Source organism: Zosterops lateralis (genome assembly GCF_965231275.1).
Source record: "Zosterops lateralis genome assembly, chromosome: 2".
Classification (NCBI taxonomy): Eukaryota; Metazoa; Chordata; class Aves; order Passeriformes; family Zosteropidae; genus Zosterops; species Zosterops lateralis.
Window position 1 is genome coordinate 897,282 of NC_139763.1, and position 14,370 is coordinate 911,651.

Consider the following 14,370-nt stretch of genomic DNA (forward strand, 5'->3'; position numbering starts at 1 on the left):
AGGGGAGGCTCAGCTTGGCCAGCAGCAGGAATTTCCCCATGGAAAGGGGGCTCAGGCCTTGGCAGGGGCTGCCCAGGGAGCTTTGGAGTGCCCATCCCTGGAGGTGTCACCTGGAGGTGGCACTCAGAGCTCTGCCCTGGGGACAAGGTGGGCACAGCTGGGATGTTCTGGGAGGGCTTTTCCAGCCTCAGGGATTTGGGGATTCTATACCTGGATTTTCTGCACTTTTTAATTTTGGCCACATTCTGCTCTCATGGAGAATATGGAATTTATTGCATTGGGTTTTTTTTTTTTCAAGGTGATTTGTTTCAGTGGTGCTTTTCTCCACCTCTCCCCAAGGCTGCTCAGGGAATGCTGATCCTGTGTCTGGATCACCACTCCAAGTCCAGCTCCCCGTGTGTTCCCTGTCCCTCCTCACACACCATCAGCTTCTTTCTCTATTTTCTTTCCCCCCCTTTCCCCCCATTTTATTTTGGTTTTCAGAGTGGCAGAGCCCTGTGGTGTAATTCCCACTGCACACAGAGAGAGGGGCTGGACATTCCCTGCCTTCCCCTCACTGCTCCTTTCCTCTTTTCCTCTCTCCAGCAGCTGCTTTTCTTTTTTTCTGAGGCAGACTGGGAAAGAGCCATTTTTTATCACCTGGCAAAATGTTTCATCGTTTTGATTCATCATCCCAGAAAATGATGATTGAGTAAGTGGAGTGCAGAGGGACAGCGAGTTCCTGGCAGCCAAACAGGGCTGGAATCCCTCAGCTGGTTCCAAGGTTCTGCTCAGGGGCAGATAAGGCAGAGATAAGGCTGTGCCATTGCTGAGGGGAACCAGGGCAGAACAGAAACAGCAGCTTTGGCTGCTCAGGGATTTTGGGAGTTTAGAAAGAAGCAGGAAAAGTGTCTCAGGGACATCATGGCACAGGCACAGGGTGCCCTGAGCAGCTGTGGCTGCCCCTGGATCCCTGGAATTGTCCCAGGCCAGGCTGGAAGGGGCTTGGAGCAGCCTGGGACAGTGGGATGTGTCCCTGCCCCACAGCCTTGGACACCTCCAGGATTTAGGAGCTGCTAAAATCAACCCAGGTGTGGTTTTTTTCAGGCTTGAGTTTGAGTTTGCTTCATAAATCTTCCTGCCCCACACCCAGGTGAGTTTTTGTAGGTGAGAGGCCTTTTCCTCATCCACAGCTTCTGTCAGAGTCACAACAGGAGCCAGCCCTGGGGACAAGGGACAGTCTCTGCCTGTCCCCACATGGGCTTGTGACCCCCTGGTCCCCCAGGAGCCTCACAGGGAAGGAATAAATTAGAGGAGCAGCAATAATTTAGAGGGAAACAGCAATTCAGAGGAGAGTTCATTCTGAGCTGAGCTTGTGGACACTGCAATGACGATAAATCAATAAAGCAGGTGAACTTTAACCGTGTGCTGATGCCAACTGAGGGATGCTGGAGGCTGCTGCCTCTGCTGGGGCGTGTTCTGGCAAAGCCAGGAGGAAAACAGACCCCTGGGGGTGCCTGGGAAAATATTTCAGACCTGAAAATGCAAAGAAAAGTGGAATTATTAAGGAATAGCGAAGTGGGGAAGACTAAAAGAGGAAAGTCTGAGCTTGTGGTCAGCAGAACAGATTCCAGGGGAGGGCAATGAGGGAAGACAGAAAGGAACAGTTCAGAGAATTTCAGTCAAGGGCGTGGAGGGAGAATTCCATGGAGAAAGAGAAACCAGAGCCCAGGAGCACCCGAGGGGTCAGGGGCACTGTCACCCCCCAGCTCCACATTTTTATCTCTCCCTGTTGGGAACTTTGGGGTGTTCCCTGCCCAGCAGGTCCTGGAGGTTGTGAGCCCCAATCCAGAATGACTCCCACTGAACAGCAGAGCCACAGAGGCTTCCAGGAACATCCACCCCAAGCTCTACAGAAGCTTTTAAATTGGTTCTTAACCAGAAACACTTGTGCTTGTAACTTCATGCTTTTGCTTTTTTTTTTTTTTTTTTTTCTGAGGCAGACTGGGAGAGAGCCATTATCACCTGGCAAAATGTCCTTTTCTAGGATTGATCATCCCAGAAAATTATGATTGAATAAGTGGAGTGCAGAGCAAGGCTCCTTCCCCTGGGACTGTGCTGCTGCAAAGAGCTGCTTTACAGGAACAACAATGAATGATCCACAGGCTCTGGACCACCTGTGTGCCATGGACTGGAAATGTTTCTTTCTTCCTGAGGGACTGGAGCTCCAGGAGTTCATTGTGCATCCTCTGGAGCTGTTCCTGCAGACCCTGAGGGCAGGGAGTGATGGTGGTGGCACCACAAAGGCAGATGAGAAGGGAAATCCTCCTGCAGCATCAGTGATGAGCAGCAGGAACCCCAGGATTCCCCACTGGAGAAAGCACCAAAGAATCTCAGCAACAACTCCCAGTTCTTCCATTTCCCATCAGCTCTGGCACCACATCACCCAAATCTCCTCTCTGATCTCCACTCCCTCCTCTCTGCTCCTCTGGTTCTGTGACAGGTTTTGTTACAATTCCCCAGAGAGGGACTTTGTTTTCCCATTGGGATGAGTGTCCTGACAAAGGCCATGGAAATCCCACCTGGGTTGGATTTTCAGCTGTGCTGATCTGAGGGTGAGACCAGGCTCTGGAACTCACTGATCACTGTGGAATTCCAGCCTGGAGGAGAGAAGAAGCTCCAGGGAGAGCTCAGAGTTTTTGAGGGTTAAAGGGGCTCCAGGAGAGCTGCAGAGGGACTGGGGACAAGGGATGGAGGGACAGGACACAGGGAATGGCTTCACAGTAGGATTTGATGGGATCTTGGGCAGGAATTTTCCCCTGGCAGGGTGGGGAGAGGCTGGGATGGAATTCCCAGATTTGCTGTGGCTGCCCCTGGATCCCTGGCAGTGCCCAAGGCCAGGTTGGACATTGGGGACAGTGGGAGGTGTCCCTGCCATGGCAGGGCTGGCACTGGGTGGGATTTATTGTCCTTTCCAGCCCAAACCAGTCTGGGATTCTAAATATTCTCCATGAAGTTGTAGATGTGTTCAAAATTACACAATTTGAAGGCACCACAGGCTGTAAAAAGAGGTTTATGCCAGGCTTTCCTCATTCTTTCAGTGTCACCTTGGAGATTTCTGTCCTTCCAAACCCAATCCCAGAATCATCAGGACTGGAAGAGCCTTTGGGGATCAGCCAATGCCACCCCAGCAGCAGCATCACCCCAAAGCCTGTCCCCAAGGGCCACCTCCAGACACCTCTGGGACACTCCCAGAGCCTCCAAACCTCCCTGGGCAGCTCATCCCAATTCCTGAGCCAAAAATCCTCCTCCCAGCACTGCTGGGCCTTGTGCAGAGCTGTGAGCAGGGCTGGGCAGAGGCAGCAGGAGGACAAGGAACAGAGTCCATAATGAAGATGATGTTTTGTGGTCTGGGGAGAGAAATCTGATGGCAGAGGAATGACAGGGTTTAAACAGGGGAAAGGCCTCTGGAGGCAGGGAATGAGTCACAGTGCTCTGGGTCCTCAGGGAGGTGAAAGCAGTAATAAAACAGAGCCAAGGAAAGTTTTCTAATAATGAAACAAAACCAAAAAATGCAGGTGATGTTTCCTGAGAAGGGGGATATTTTAAAAAATCCATTGGGAAGGGGTAGATGGATCTGATCCCCCCTCGGGCTCCCTGAGGTCCTTCCTTCCTTCCTGGACCCCTGTTTCTACATTTCTCACACAAGATGAAATGCTGTGTTCACCCCTTTCATCCTCCTCCAGGGCTGACATGAGACAAAACCACCAAACCGTGTCTCCTTTGTGTGTCAGCCAACAGAAATAAACCCAGCAGAGCCCAAAGGGGCTCGTTTCCTCATGCCAGGAGTGCCTTGGGACAGACATCAATGACCACAGGGACACACATTGTCCTGTCCTGGCTGCAGACAGCAATTCTCTCCTCACGGGCTGGGCAACACCAGCTTCTGTCTCTTTATTCTGTAACATCAGTGAGGAAGTTGTGTTCAAACTCAGCAGAAGGTGAAGTGTAAATATTTAGTAGGTTATAAAATGTTTTGAGCAGTGCCAGGTTCATACATGGCAAAATGGTCACTCTGAGGGGTGGTTACATAAAGGACTTGCCATGGACACCTTTCCTTGTCAGCTCTTGGGGCAGGAGGGGAGCAATGCTCACAGGATGGGTCTGCCCTGGGCTCAGCAATGCCCTGCAGCCTCAGCAGTGCCCCTGACACACTGTGAGAGCCCTGGGTGATCTCCTGCAGCCTCAGCAAGGTCCCTGACACTGTCACAGCCCTGGGTGATCCCCTACAGCCTCAGCAATGCCCTGCAGCCTCAGCAGTGCCCCTGACACACTGTGAGAGCTCTGGGTGATCCCCTACAGTCTCAGCAATGTCCTGTAGCCTCAGCAGTGCCCCTGACACACTGTGAGAGCTCTGGGTGATCCCCTACAGTCTCAGCAATGTCCTGCAGCCTCAGCAGTGCCTCTGACACACTGTCACAGCCCTGGGTGATCCCCTGCAGCCTCAGCAATGCCCCTGACACACTGTGAAAGCTCTGGGTGATCTCCTGCAGCCTCAGCAATGCCCTGCAGCCTCAGCAGTGCCCCTGACACACTGTGAGAGCTCTGGGTGATCTCCTGCAGCCTCAGCAATGTCCTGCAGTCTCAGCAATGTCTTGCAGCACTCAGAACACTCAGCAGTGCCCCTCACACACAGTCACAGCCCTGGGTGATCCCCTAAAGCCTCAGCAGTGCCCCTGACACTGTCAGAGCCCTGGGTGATCTCCTGCAGCCTCAGCAGTGCCCCTCACACTGTCAGAGCTGTGGGTGATCTCCTGTAGTCTCAGCAATGTCCTGCAGCCTCAGCAGTGCCCCTCACACTGTCAGAGCTGTGGGTGATCCCCTACAGCCTCAGCAATGTCCTGGGGCCTGGAGCATCTCCGTGCCCAGGAGAGGCTGAGGGAGCTGGGGCTGCTCAGCCTGGAGAGGAGCCCCAGGGAGAGGGGAGGGACATCAGTGTCCCCTGGGTGTCCCTGTCTCTCCTCAGGTGTCCCCATGTCTGTCTCTGCTTGTCCCTGTCTGTCCCTGGGTGTCTTCGGGTGTCCCTGTGCATCCCTGTCTGTCCCTGTCTGTCTCAGGGTGTCCCCATGTCTGTCCCCGTGTCTGTCCCTGGTGTCCCCATGTCTGTCCCTGTGTCCCCATGTCTGTCCCTGTGTCTGTCCCTGTGTCCCCATGTCTGTCTCCATGTCTGTCCCTGTGTCCCCATGTCTGTCCCCGTGTCTCCATGTCTGTCCCTGTGTCCCTATGTCTGTCCCCGTGTCTGTCCCTGTGTCTCCATGTCTGTCCCCGTGTCTCCGTGTCTGTCCCTGTGTCCCCATGTCTGTCCCCATGTCTGTCCCCATGTCTGTCCCTGTGTCCCCATGTCTGTCCCCGTGTCCGTCCCCATGTCTGTCCCCGTGTCCCCATGTCTGTCCCTGGTGTCCCCATGTCTGTCCCCGTGTCTGTCCCTGTGTCTCCATGTCTGTCTCTGGTGTCCCCATGTCCGTCCCTGTGTCCCCATGTCCATCCCTGTGTCCCCATGTCTGTCCCCATGTCTGTCCCCATGTCTGTCCCCGTGTCCCCATGTCTGTCCCTGTGTCCCCATGTCTGTCCCCGTGTCCCCATGTCTGTCCCTGGTGTCCCCATGTCTGTCCCCGTGTCTGTCCCTGTGTCTCCATGTCTGTCCCTGTGTCCCCGTGTCTGTCCCTGTGTCTGTCCCCATGTCCCCATGTCTGTCCCTGTGTCCCCATGTCTGTCCCTGGGTGTCCCCATGTCTGTCCCTGGTGTCCCCATGTCTGTCCCTGTGTCTGTCCCCGTGTCTGTCCCTGTGTCCCCATGTCTGTCCCCGTGTCCCCGTGTCTGTCCCTGGTGTCCCCATGTCTGTCCCCATGTCTGTCCCTGTGTCTGTCCCCGTGTCCCCATGTCTGTCCCTGTGTCCCCATGTCTGTCCCTGTGTCCCCATGTCTGTCCCCATGTCTGTCCCCGTGTCCCCATGTCTGTCCCTGTGTCAGGGAGGGCAGAGCAGCCCCAGGCTCTGCCCCAGGCCCAGCAGTGGCCCCAGAGCCCCGGGCAGGGCCTGAGCCCAGCAATTCCCCTGCCCTGGGCAGGGACCAGAGAGGGGCTGGACTCTCCCCCTGGGGACATTCCAGAGCCACAGGGACACAGCCCTGTGCCCTGAGCCCTGGGATGGCCCTGCTGGAGCAGGGAGGTGGCACCAGTGACCCACTGTGGGCCCTCTGGCCTCACCCATCCTGGGGTTCTGGAATTCTGGAACTCTGAGACCAGCAGAGGTGCTCAGAGCACGGGCACAAGAGGCAGCAGCAGCAGCCAGGAACATTTTTACCCCAAAGTCTGTCCTTGTTCTCCCTAAGAAGCAAAGCCAGTCCTGTTAATAACAGCCAGGATGTTGAGGGCACAAACCTTTGCCCAGCAGAGTTTCAAATCCTCCTCTCTGAAAACATTGGTCTGCCCACTGAGGAGTTTGTGTGTGAGGGGCTGGGAAGTGAAAGGTGAACACCTTCAGCCCCCCAAGCTGCAGCTGGGCAGGACCATGGAAAATATGAAACAAAAAAAGAGAAGAGGAGCTCTTTAATCTTGTGATCAGAACTCGTGGCTGCCAAAAAGGAGGTGAGGCCAAGCCCCAGTTCAGGGGCTGGAACATTCGTGCTGCATTTAATGATCACTGTAGCATTGAATGGATCATTTGAGAAGTTGATAAACTGCACCTAAAGAGAGATTTCTTCCTCCCCAGACAAGCACAGAGTCATGGAATGGTTTGGGTTGGGAAGGGACCTCAAAGTCCACCCAGTGCCACCCCTGCCATGGCAGGGACACCTCCCACTGTCCCCAACGTCCAGCCTGGCCTTGGGCACTGCCAGGGATCCAGGGGCAGCCACAGCAAATCTGGGAATTCCATCCCCACCCTCCCAAGGAACAATTCCTGCCCCAGATCCCATCAAATCCTACTTTGAACCCATTCCCTGTGTCCTGTCCCTCCATCCCTTGTCCCCAGTCCCTCTGCAGCTCTCCTGGAGCCCCTTTAGGGGCTCTGAGCTCTCCCTGGAGCTTCTCCTCTCCAGGGGAGCCCCCCCAGCTCTCCCAGCCTGGCTCCAGCTGTGATCCTGGGTTAGTGCCAAGGGCTGTGCAGGGCTGTCACCCACCTGTGTGTCTCCAGCTGGAGATAAGCCCTGACTTTGTGACACTCCCATTGCCTGGGGCGGCAAAGTGACACCGCCCAGGCACAGACACAGAGCTGGCATAACCCCTGACACAGCCCTGACTCTGCCCCTCACAGTGTCCCTTAACACAACCCTCACACTCCCCTCACACTGCCCCTCACCAGAACTCTCACACTTCCTCTCAACACAGTTTTCACATTATCCTAACACTGCCCCTCACACTGTCCCCTTACTCATCCCCTCATAGAGCCCTCACATTATCCTGACACTCTCCTCACACTCCCCTCACACTACCCTTCAACAGAACTCTCACCCTTTCACATTATCCTAACACTGCCCCTCACACTGTCCCCTACACATCCCCTCATAGAGCCCTCACATTATCATCACACTCCCCTCACACTGCCCGTTAACAGAACCCTCACATTTACCCTCACACTGCCCTCACACTGTCCCCTACATATCCCCTCACACTGCCCTCACATTATCCTCACACTGTCCCCTTAACAGAACCCTCACATTATCCTAACACTACCCTCACACATCCCCTATATATCCCCTCACAGAGCCCTCACACTATCCTCACACTCCCCTCACAGTACCCTTCAACAGAACTCTCACATTTCCTTTCAACACATTACCCTAACACTGCCCTCAAAGAGCCCCTTAACAGAACCCTGACATTATCCTAACACTGCTCCTCACACTGTCCCCTTACACATCCCCTCATAGAGCCCTCACATTATCCTCACACAGCCCGTTAACAGAACCCTCACATTACCCTCACAGAACCCTGACATTATCCTAACACTGCCCCTCACACTGTCCCCTACACATCCCCTCACACTGCCCTCACATTATCCTTACACTGTCCTCACACAGCCCCTTAACAGAACCCTCACATTATCCTAACACTGTCCCTCACACTGCCCCCTACATATCCCCTCTCACTGCCCTCACATTATCCTTACGCTGTCCTCACACAGCCCCTTAACAGAAACCTCACACTCCCCTTTACACCGCCCTCACACTGCCCTTCAACAGAACTCCCACAGTCCCTTTCAACACAACTTTCACGTTATCCTCACACTGCCCTCACACAGAGCCCTCACACAGAGCCCTCCCCGCCCTCCCATTCCCCGCGCCGCTCCCGCGCAGGCGCCGCCGCCGCCGGAGTTTCCGCCAGCGCTTCCCCGGATGGCGGAGCCCGGGGCTGGGGCGGCGGAGCCCGGGGATGGATGGACGGGGGAATCCGGGATTGGATGGACTGAGGAGCCCGGGGATGGATGGACGGGGGAGACGGAGGAGCCCAAGGAGCCCGGAGATGGATGGACGGAGGAGCCGAGGGGCAGAAGGACGGCGGAGCGGCGGTGGCCGTGGGCGCAGGGCGGGCTCTGGCTGTTCCCCCTGCTCCTCCTGGCCGTGGTGCCGCTGTCCTGTGCAGGTGGGTCCGTCCGGGAGCCCTCGGGGAGCGGGGCCGGAGCGGGTTCCCTACCCCGGGGCCCAGCGGGGAGCGGGTCCCGCAGCTCTGCGGGGATGCGGGGCGGGATAACGGTGTCAGTGAGGATCTGTCGTGTTTCCAGGGTTTTATTGGAATCGCAGCAGGGTTTGGGTAGGGAGAGGCTTTATATCCCACCCAGTGCCAGCCCTGCCATGGCAGGGACACCTCCCACTGTCCCAAATGTCCAACCTGGCCTTGGGCACTGCCAGGGATCCAGGGGCAGCCACAGCAAATCTGGGAATTCCATCCCAGCCCCTCCCCACCCTCCCAGGGAAGGATTTTTTCCCAACATCCCACCTAAACTTGTCATTTCTCAGTTTTGAAGCCATTCCCTGTGTCCTGTCCCTTTGGCCCTTGGGAATTGTCTCTCTCCAGGTTTCCTGGGGCTCCTTCAGGCCCTGCAAGGCCACCCTGAGCTCAGCCCAAAGCTTCTCCTGTCCAGGCTGAACAATCCCAGCTGTGCCAGCCTTTCCTCCCAGCAGAGGAATATCTTAAGACTCATTTCATGGCAGGGACACCTCCCACTGTCCCCAATGTCCAACCTGGCCTTGGACACTGCCAGGGATCCAGGGGCAGCCACAGCAAATCTGGGAATTCCATCCCAACCCCTCCTCACCCTGCCAGGGAACAATTCCTGCCCAAAATCCCCCCAGCCCTGCCCTCTGGCCCTGGGAATCCATTCCCTGTGTCCTGTCCCCGCAGGCCCCTCTGGTTCCCGGTGAATTGTAGCTCTGCAGCCGCGGCTTTGGGAGAATCACCTTTAAATTCCCCTTGTTTTTGGCCTGGAAGTCACAGTCTGGCAGAGCCTGAAGGATAAATGAAGAAACGAGAGGGAGAATGGCAGGATGGGGGTTTTGGCTCATAGGGCAGGAGCCTGTGCTTTGCCTTTTGTCCTTACACAGCAAAAAAAATAACAAAAAAAACAGCCAACTATTGCCCAAAACCTATTGCTCAAAGAGGAAATGTGAGGCATCACAAAGGAGAGCAGAGACTGTTGTTGGTACAGGCAGAGAGTGACTGATGTGACCAGGAACTGTGTTTTTACACCGCCCCAGGCAGGGCTGGATGGGATTTTGGGAATCAGGAATTATTCCCTGGCAGGGTGGGGAATCCAATTCCCAGATTTGCAGTGCCCAAGGCCAGGTTGGACACTTGGAGCAGCCTGGGACAGTGGAAAAGCTCTGAAATCCCAACAGTGACTCTGAAATCCCCAGTGACAGTTTTATTTCAATTCCCTGTGCCCATCCCAGTTATTCCCTGTGCCCATCCCAGTTATTCCCTGTGCTGCTGCTCCAGATTTTTCCTGAGTTTTCCAAGGCCAGGTTGGACACTTGGAGCAGCCTGGGGCAGTGGAAAGGCTCTGAAATCCCAACAGTGACTCTGAAATCCCCAGTGACAGTTTTATTTCAATTCCCTGTGCCCATCCCAGTTATTCCCTGTGCTGCTGCTCCAGATTTTTCCTGAGTTTTCCAAGGCCAGGTTGGACACTTGGAGCAGCCTGGGACAGTGGAAAGGCTCTGAAATCCCAACAGTGACTCTGAAATCCCCAGTGACAGTTTTATTTCAATTCCCTGTGCCCATCCCAGTTATTCCCTGTGCCCATCCCAGTTATTCCCTGTGCTGCTGCTCCAGATTTTTCCTGAGTTTTCCAAGGCCAGGTTGGACACTTGGAGCAGCCTGGGGCAGTGGAAAGGCTCTGAAATCCCAACAGTGACTCTGAAATCCCCAGTGACAGTTTTATTTCAATTCCCTGTGCCCATCCCAGTTATTCCCTGTGCCCATCCCAGTTATTCCCTGTGCTGCTGCTCCAGATTTTTCCTGAGTTTTCCAAGGCCAGGTTGGACACTTGGAGCAGCCTGGGACAGTGGAAAGGGCTCTGAAATCCCAACAGTGAGTGACTGTAACTCTGAAATCCCCAGTGACAGTTTTATTTCAATTCCCTGTGCTGCTGCTCCAGATTTTTCCTGAGTTTTCCAGCTTTTCCAGAGCCTTTCCTGGTGTCCCATGAGAGGAGCCTCCTCTTCCTCCTTCTGCTGAAATATTGAGTGAAATTTTCCGTGCCTTTTCTGCAGTGTCGTAATCACCTCGTGTGTTCTTCTCTTCCTGGGGCTTCCCCTTTTCTTCCTTTTTTCTGTGCCTGAATAGATTTTATTTCATAATCATTGTGATTTTCACCATTTACTGGCAGTATTGCTGAACATCTCGTGAAGAAACCGGTGATTCTTCTGTGTTAGAACAGTTTTGGATTGGTATTTTATTTTATTTTATTTTATTTTATTTTATTTTTATTTTATTTTTTATTTTTTATTTTTTATTTTATTTTTCATTTTATTTTATTTTAATTTTATTTTTATTTTATTATTTTTATTTTTATTTTATTTTATTTTTTATTTTATTTTATTTATTTATTTTTTTTTTATTTTTTTATTTTTATTATTATTATTGGAATTTGACAGATGTGCCAAAAGCATTTCTGAGTTTTTAATCTCTTTTTTCCACACAAGTCTGATCCCTTATAATGGTTCCTCAGAGCCAAAAGTGTCATCGTGCTCAAGTGAACAAGCAGAAATTAGTTTTTTTAATCATTATAAATGATTAATGGCTTTTAATCATTAATAATTAGTGGCTTTTAGTAATTTATAAAATAAGCCAGAAAGAAGTATTGATTTTTTTCAGGTTTTCTTTATATATCAATTTACTGCCTAAATCAAAAAATTTCTCTGCTGATTAAAAAACTCCTTTTTTTTTTTGCTCCTTCCTGTTCATTGGGAATTTAATGGTTTGTGGAATTAATTTTTAGGGAAGCAAACACAAAACCCACTGGAAAGAGGGAAATAAGTGAAAGGATGGATCACAAATTCCTGTCTGAAATATTCAGAATATTCAAAATATTCTCAAATTCCTGAGAAACTGGATCAATTTTATCATTTTCCTGGGAAATAAAACACTGGCCTGGCTTAAAATATGGTTGGAAACTGGGAAAAAAAAATCTTTGCTGGAACATGGATCTGGAAAGGATTTTTCTCCTTTTCCCATCTCACCTGGGAGCTCTAAAAAGGATTATTGAAAAACCTCACACTCTCTTTAAATTAAGGATTTGAAAAGAATGGGGAAGACACACAAAATATTGGAATTTCTAGTGGAATATTTGAATTTCTAGTAGACTATTTGAATTTCTAGTAGAATATTTGAATTTTTCGTAGAATATTTGAATTTCTAGTTGAATATTTAAATTTCTACTTAAAATGAGGTGATGGCTCATGGAAATTTGACTTCCATTAATTAATCTCTGCCAGTTTATTGTGATTTATTTTATTTTCTTTTTTTACACTGCTGCAAACAAGCTGAACCCTTTGGAGAACAATAAAAAAGTAAGAATAATAAAAAAATAAAAGAGAACAATATGAAAAATTCCTTCAGGGAGCTGGAAATTTGATTTTAGAGGAAAAATTCCAAGAATTGCTGCTGCCATTCGTGAGTTGTGCTGAAGAGAATTTGATGATAATTTTATCATTTTCCTGGGAAATAAAACACTGGCCTGGCTTAAAATATGGTTGGAAACTGGGAAAAAAAAAAAAAATCTTTGCAAGAACATGGATCTGGAAAGGATTTTTCTCCTTTTCCCATCTCACCTGGGAGCTCTAAAAAGGATTATTGGAAAACCTCACACTCTCTTTAAATTAAGGATTTGAAAATAATGGAGAAGACACACAAAATATTTGAATTTCTAGTGGAATATTTGAATTTCTAGTGGAATATTTAAATTTCTACTTAAAATGAGGTCGTGGCTCATGGAAATTTGGCTTCCATTAATTTGATCTCTGCCAGTTTATTGTGATTTATTTTATTTTTTACACTGCTGCAAACAAGCTGAACCCTTTGGAGAACAATAAAAAAGTAAGAATAATAAAAAAATAAAAGAGAACAATATGAAAAATTCCTTCAGGGAGCTGGAAATTTGATTTTAGAGGAAAAATTCCAAGAATTGCTGCTGCCATTCATGAGTTGTGCTGAAGAGAATTTGATGATAATTTTATCATTTTCCTGGGAAATAAAACACTGGCCTGGCTTAAAATATGGTTGGAAACTGGGAAAAAAAAAAAAAATCTTTGCAAGAACATGGATCTGGAAAGGATTTTTCTCCTTTTCCCATCTCACCTGGGAGCTCTAAAAAGGATTATTGGAAAGTCTCACACTCTCTTTAAATTAAGGATTTAAAAAGAATGGGGAAGACACACAAAATATTTGAATTTCTAGTGGAATATTTGGATTTCTAGTGGAATATTTAAATTTCTACTTAAAATTAGGTTATGGATCGTGGAAATTTGACTTCCATTAATTGATCTCTGCCAGTTTATTGTGATTTATTTTATTTTTTACACTGCTGCAAACAAGCTGAACCCTTTGGAGAACAATAAATAATTCATTTATTTTAATAATTATTTTTAATTTTATCTTAATATTTTCCCCCTTTTGTTGTATTTTTAAATTATTATGTATTTTAATTATTATTTTATTTATATAATAATATAATATATAATAATATTTATTACGTTTTACTTATTATATTTATTCTATTTTTTATTATTCCATTCTATCATAATCTTTTATTATTTATTTTATTATGTAATATTTTGTTATTTATCTTTATTATAATTTTATTAATATTATTTTCTTAAATTATTTATTGTTATGGGGTTTATTGTTATATTATTTATTTTATGTCTTTTATTTTAATTAGTAGTTTAAATAATTAATTTATTACTATCTTATATAATTATATTATTTATTATTTATATTTATATTGATGATGATGATGATTATTATTATTTTATTATACTGTTGTTCCTCCTGAGGCTGTTGTTCCTCCTGGGGCTGTTTTATTATTATTATTATTATTATTATTATATATAATATATCTATTATTATTATTTTATTATTTTAATTTTATTATTATTTTATTTATATAAAATATATTTATTATTATTTTATTTTATTTATTTATTTATAATATATCTATTATTATTGTTTTATCATTTTAATTATTATTATTATTTTATTTTTTATATATCATTATTTTAATTTTTATTATTATTTTATTTATATGTAATATATCTATTATTATTTTATTTTTAATTATTATTATTTTATTCTTATTATTAACTTTATTTCATTTTTCCCTTGACTGTTTCCCCAGGCCAGAACCAGCTCCCGATCCCTGAGAACATCCAGATCCACGTGGTGAACACCAACTTCACCCTGAGCTGGGACTACCCTGGGGCTGAGCCCAACGTCACCTTCTCTGCCCAATTCCAGTGGTGAGAAAATAAATCCTTTATTTATCACATCACCCTGAGCTGGGGCTGAGCCCAGCGTCACCTTCTCTGCCCAATTCCAGTGGTGAGTGAGAATAAATCCTTTATTTACAACTTCACCCTGAGCTGCGACTGCCCTGGGGCTGAGCCCTGTGTCACCTTCTCTGCCCAATTCCAGTGGTGAGAAAATAAATCCTTTATTTACAACTTCACCCTGCCCTGGGGCTGAGCCCTGTGTCACCTTCTCTGCCCAATTCCAGTGGTGAGAAAATAAATCCTTTATTTACAACTTCACCCTGAGCTGGGGCCGAGCCCAACGTCACCTTCTCTGCCCAATTCCAGTGGTGAGAAAATATTTATTTATTATTATTATTATTAT

General features: G+C 48.2%; 1 protein-coding gene across 1 annotated transcript in view; it reads left to right on the forward strand.

Annotated features, from left to right (window-relative positions):
* Positions 1-8,362: 8,362 nt before the first annotated feature.
* IFNAR1 (interferon alpha and beta receptor subunit 1) overlaps positions 8,363-14,370 on the forward strand; it is a 29,241-nt gene continuing 23,233 nt past the window's right edge. Inside the window, exons 1-2 of the mRNA XM_083855127.1 lie at positions 8,363-8,619; positions 13,874-13,994. Of these exons, the coding sequence (XP_083711253.1) occupies positions 8,373-8,619; positions 13,874-13,994 (368 nt within the window). The 5' untranslated portion in view covers positions 8,363-8,372. The remainder of the gene's footprint in view (positions 8,620-13,873; positions 13,995-14,370) is intronic.